Source organism: Sinocyclocheilus rhinocerous, unplaced genomic scaffold, assembly GCF_001515625.1.
Source record: "Sinocyclocheilus rhinocerous isolate Xijiao unplaced genomic scaffold, SAMN03320098_v1.1 scaffold760, whole genome shotgun sequence".
NCBI lineage: Eukaryota > Metazoa > Chordata > Actinopteri > Cypriniformes > Cyprinidae > Sinocyclocheilus > Sinocyclocheilus rhinocerous.
The window spans coordinates 349,744-355,819 of record NW_015667422.1 but is presented as its reverse complement, the minus strand read 5'-3'; the positions used below and the strand labels follow the sequence as shown (position 1 = coordinate 355,819).

At 35.9% G+C, this 6,076-nt stretch overlaps 1 protein-coding gene across 1 annotated transcript; it reads left to right on the top strand.

The window, feature by feature from the left end:
- Nucleotides 1-1,081: 1,081 nt before the first annotated feature.
- Nucleotides 1,082-2,914, top strand: kbtbd13a (kelch repeat and BTB domain containing 13a). Its single transcript, XM_016545799.1, has one exon. It carries the CDS (start codon nt 1,210-1,212, stop codon nt 2,713-2,715), a length of 1,506 nt encoding a protein of 501 aa, XP_016401285.1. The 5' UTR covers nt 1,082-1,209; the 3' UTR covers nt 2,716-2,914.
- The last annotated feature ends 3,162 nt before the right edge of the window (nt 2,915-6,076 follow it).

Genomic DNA, 6,076 nt, shown 5'->3' with positions numbered 1-6,076 from the left:
TGCATTGAATTTATTTAATACACGAGTTTCACAATTTGAGTTGAATTACTGAAATAAATGAACTTTTCCACGACATTCTAATTTATTGAGATGCACCTGTATATGTACTGCAAGTATTTACAAATTTACATTTGTGTAAATAAAACCTTTAATTAAAATATTACTACACAAAAATTCTACCTTGCTGTGGAATTTGTAATGAGTTTAACCAATCAGTGACTTGTGGGCTTATATCTTATAAGACATGGCTTTTTTACAGTGGCATTGGCTTTGGAAATATTTCTTATTTGGGCTTGGGTTGACATATGCTCTGTAAAAATACGACTTTACTAAGTCTTTTTATTTTAAATCAGATTTTCCCACAACAAAGACTGACCCTGACAGGCATACCATCGTTACAGCCGGTAGCCATTGACTCCCATTGTATTTTTTTTCCATACCATGGGTCAATGGCTACCGGCAACTGTTTGTTTCCATTCCAAATCATATAAAAGCAATTCTAACAAATATTAAATAAAACTTAAGGAGAGTTAATCAATATGTACTGCAAGTATTTACAAATTTACATTTGTGTAAATAAAACCTATAATTAAAATATTACTACGCAAAAATTCAACCTTGCTGTAGAATTTGTAAATGAGTTTAACCAATCAGTGACTTATGGGCTTACATATTGTAAGACATGGCCTTTTTACAGTGGCATTGGCTTTGGAAATATTTCTTATCACTTGGGTTCACATATGCTCTGTAAAAATATGACTTTACTAAGTCTTTTTATTTTAAATCAGATTTTATTTTGAGCAGTCACATGTTCACCTGGAATGCTGACCCACAACAAAGACTGACCCTTACAGGCATACCATTGTTACAGCTTTAGGCATTTCACCTGTTCGTCAAAAGGAGAAGATGAAATTTTCAGCCTGCTTTTAATGCCTGCCAAGAACAAAAGGTAATAAATAACCATGATGACGGCTGCCCTCTACAGCGATGGCTATCTGCCATTTCTTTCCTAGCAGCATAATGCTGCCACACTTTTCACTTCTATGTATAGCTGATCCTATTCTAGTAGTTGCCAGGAGTAATACAAACACTGCACACTTGGTCAAATGCATCTGCCTTGCTTTAGAAGACATCATGGGTAGTCAGTGGTGCTCTGAATGTCTTCAAAGCCAGGTTTGACTTTGCAGAAGTGGGTATATCTAGAAGAAAATGGCAGGAGGTAACTTGATGGAGACGAGTAGCTATGCTGGCTCAGAGATCGGCGTGAGGAAGACGCTTTACCAGCCTAATATGGGTTTCACGAAAACTATAGTGAAAGTAAGATTCGGTGAAAGTGTTTTTACAGTGGACAGAAGCCTCTTGGAGCAGCATTGTGAATACTTTCGAGCTCTTTTCCAATCTGGGATGAAGGAATGCATGGAGGATGAGATTTGTCTTCAGGCGCCAAGTGTACATGGCTTCCTGGTAACCCTTCGTGTGATACATGGTGAAAGACCCATGTTGAGCGCTGACGAAATTGTTGACGCCATCCAATGTGCCGTGTTCCTTCAGATAGATCTCCTAACTGAGCATCTCATCGATGTTATCAATTCAGACAACTGTCTTCTAATGTATCACACAGCGGCTACTTTCGGGTTATTGAAGCTCTTCAAGAGCACAGCTTTGTTCATTCGAGACATGTATGTAGACCTCAAAGAAGACGTGAAGTGCTTGCCAGAGGATTTGATTGAACATATAGAGTCTCTTGTTCCTAGTTCCTACATCACCGTCGGCACTCATTCGCCGACCATCAAGCTATTGCAGGACTTCATGAGGACCGTTTGTTATCTTGATGAGGATGAGAAAGACTGGAAGGTTCTCGCCCACTTGCCTCTCAACGCCAGCACCACCATGGCAGGAGTTACGGTTTTAGACAACAAGCTCTACATTGTCGGAGGAGTCTATGATATTTCCAATAAAGTTGTGGATACTGGTTTCTGCTATGATGTATCTACAGACACTTGGAGCACATTTTCCAGCCCTCAGCAACTTCGCTACAACTGTACCTTGGTCGGCCATGTGGGCGACCTTTATATCATCGGCGGAGAGTATGAGAAGACCGTAATGTCCTCTGTGGAGAAGTACAAAGTCTCTTCGGACACCTGGAGCTTCGCTGCTCATCTTCCAAGACCTGCATCCGCCGTCGCTTGCGCCAAAGCCATGAGAAGACTGTTCATCTGCCTTTGGAGACCTAAAGACGCCACTGAGATTTATGAGTACGTCACAAACAGAGATGAATGGGTGTTAACCACAACACTCGTTCGGCATCAAAGTTACGGACACTGCATGGTGGCCCACAGGGACAATTTGTACGTCATGAGGAACGGGCCATCTGATGATTTTTTGAGATGCGTGATGGATTGTTACAATCTGACCTCAGGTCAGTGGACGGCCATGCCGGGGCAGTACGAGAACAGTAAGGGGGCTTTGTTTACTGCGGTAGTGCGAGGCGACTCTGTGTTCACGGTGAACCGCAGAGCGACGGTGGAATACGCCATCGAGGACAATAAATGGAGGACGAAAAAACAAATGACTGGATTTCCAAGAATCGGCTCCATGTGGACGTTCCTCTTGAGACTGCCAAAGCAAAGCAGAGAGCTTTTACAAAAGAAAGATAATGGAATCGAGATCTCCTCCGGCCTCAGCTCAAGTGCTTCTGTACATTGTGTTGACTGAGTTTATTAATAATAGCGGTAAATGTTACGTAACATCGGATTCCTAATCTGACATTAGTTTAGTGCCTCAAATATTTTCATTGACAGAAAAAAAGAGATAGGTTGGAGGTGGGTTTTGAATTTTTTCCCCCTTGTATTGTTACTTCAGAAAAAGTGAGGTAAGTTTCTGCTTTTAGATGTGCGTGATTAAATAAACACGTTCCCAGCTGTCATTACAAATTTTGTCCTGTTGCAAAAGTTGCAAACAAGACGTAGAAACTATTATAATCTTTAAAAAAGGAATTGCCCTCACATAATTTTTGCTGTCCCAATATATAAACTTTTACACTTGTACTGGACATTAATAAATTAATTAACTTGTTTTTGAAAGAAGTCTTATGCTCATTAAAACTGAATTTATTCAATCAAAAATACAATGAAAAAGCATAATATTGTGAAATGTTCTTTTACAGTTTTAAATGGCTGTTTTTTATTTATTATATTTTAAATTGTAATTTATTCCTGTTATTCCTATTTTTATTGTCTTCAGCGTCACATGATCCTTCAGAAATTATTCTAATATGCTGATTTGCTGCTAAGAAACATTTCTTATCAATGTTGAACACAGTTGTGCCGATTAATATTTTTGTGGAAACCATGACACTTTTTGTTTTTTTCATAGCATTTTATTTTAATTTAGTAGCATTTATTTGAAAAATACTTTTGTAACATATGTCTTTACTGTCACTTTTGATCAATTTAATGCATCCTTTCTGAACAAGTGTTCAATATATATATATTTTTTTATTTTTTTTTTTGGCTATCAGTAATTCTTTATAAAACAGTATTATGTATGCAAACCAAACAAATCATATGGCACATCCTAACAATCCTACATTGTTCTTTGTGCAACTAGTTAACAAATTTCAAGCCTCTTTTCTTCATCTAACGAGTCCATTCGATTAGTTAACTGCAGCTTAATTTGTGTTAAATCTGATTACCATTTTTAACAATTAACTGATTAACATAACTATTCCCACACTGTCAGAACAACACAGACCTTGGAGGCAAAAGTGAGATGTGATTAATGGAAAATGAACAGGCCCTAAAAATCTTCACGACTATTACACATGATTGATGGTCATTACAGTATATGTTGCCATGGCTACATAAGACCAAAATATAGAAACATTTCCTGTTTTTATATCAAACAAGCCATCTGTAAAACAATCCCTGGTGTATCCATACCAGAAACACCGGGGTCAGACAAGGCCGCAAGGAAAGGGCACACATCCTTGAAGACTGTGAGAGAAAGTTTAAGATCAGCTGGGAGGAGAAACATGATCATCAAAAATGATACTTTATTCATACAATCATTTATGACCTCATGATCAACTGGTAAGAATGTAACCGTGAGGCGACTCGTTGACTGTTCAAACACTCAAATTATATCCAGACATTCCTGCAAGCTTTCGTAACTACTGTAGAAGGTCCACTCATTACATGAGACACACTGATAACTAATCATGTTACCACAATGAAAACATTGTGTCCAACCTCTGGCAGCCTAACAACAGTATCTATAGATCTTGGCAGGATCTTGCTATTCGCTCATGATGTCTGGCAGTTGTTTAACACTGAAGGTAACATTTTATAGGAACTTTAACAATGTTCACAAATAGTGAAACTGACAAATGAAAGCATGTGTTGACCTCACACAGATTTCACAAACACCAGTTTTTTTTCTGAAATGAGAACAATGAGACATGGATATTATTGTTTAGATATGGGTTTTCTTCCAAATATTTGACTGACATTTCATATTGACTAGTCTTTTTTTTTTCACATTTTTTAGGTTACTGATGACATTGCTGAAGCTCTGCAACAAACTGAACCATTTGCAAGTAAACAAATGTATTACATCTGTGTTGTCTGACATGCAATATTTCTATACATTACATCAGGCTTTCCCGAAGAAGGGTCTGTGAGGTGACTGCAGGGGGTTTGTGAGTTGATGAAAAGCTAATAATGAATTAAATCCATAAAATGAAAAATCGAAATGAGGCTGCAATCAAAACAAAATTCAGATTGCAATGAATGGCTTAGTGCTATAATTAAATTAAAATTAGTCCAATCTAATTAGTCATATGCTCTGTGCAAATTTGCATAATTTCATTTACTAATGTAAAATTAGCATTGTAATTAAAAATGACTAAATGAATTGTAATAATTATAAATGTAATTAAAATTTCGTATTGTAACAAAGTAATTTCAAATAATGATCAAACATTCAGTTTATTTTAAAGTACAATTGTAATATTACAATAATATATATATATATATATATATATATTTGTCTTCATTTTTATAATTACAGGTAATATAATAATAATAATAATAAACAAATGTAAACTTTATCTCTGAAATGGCCTCTTTGTTCTGTTTGCCTTTATATTTTTGTCTTAATTCTTTTATAATTAGTTCAAAAAACAAAAAACAATTGTTTTATTTTTTATCATTGAAATGGTCTCCTTGTTCTTTTTGCCTGGATGTTTCAGCAGCAGCATGAGCCATTTTCTTTTATGAGATGAAATGCAGTTTTTCAAATCACAATTGCAATATATGCAAAAATAATTACAATATATTGTTTGACCAATACATAGTTTGATTACAAAATAAAAACAACCAAAATAAAACTTAAAAAATGAAGAAATATTTTATTTGTTTTCCTGCATGTCATTTGACCATTAGCCAACATCAGAGCAGCGTAAATATGCAAATGTGTTGTAAATTAATTGAAATATTAACTTAAAATCTCAGGGGGTACTTCAAGAACATAATTTATGTCAAAGGGGTTTGGCTGACAAAAAAAAAATTACAGCTTGGGTTTTCAGCATGTTGTAAGTTGAGGCACCATATAGAAACTGAAAAGATGAATATGATGTTAAAGAGGCCATATATACATATATATTGCTTAACAATTTTAATGCATTTTAAAAAGTTTAACAATTGTATGAATTCCAAGATTTTTTTTTTACATAAATACCAATGGTTTACATTTCAAATAAAGCAACAAAATAATGCATTTTCTGTTACAGAGCATGGGCGTCGCTAGGCCAATTTTAGGGGGGCTATAGCCCACTTGTATGTTTGTTTCTATTTTTTGTATGCTTATGCTGTTTTTCCCTTCGCTCTTGTTTCCACGTTCTGCGCTTCTTCTTCCAAATGTTGCGGTTAGAGTTTCATGTAAATCAGGGTGGGCTTAAGCGTCATCATTGGTCCACTAGTTCTAGATTGACAGCTCCTCCTCTATCCAATCAGATGAAGAGGCACATATAACGGTGTCCTGTATGGAAAGATGTTTTCCAGCTGACAGCTGTCCA

Bases quoted from the DNA above. Each gene is read 5' to 3' on its own strand.
- kbtbd13a (XM_016545799.1), top strand. From the start codon at position 1,210: ATGGCAGGAGGTAACTTGATGGAGACGAGTAGCTATGCTGGCTCAGAG.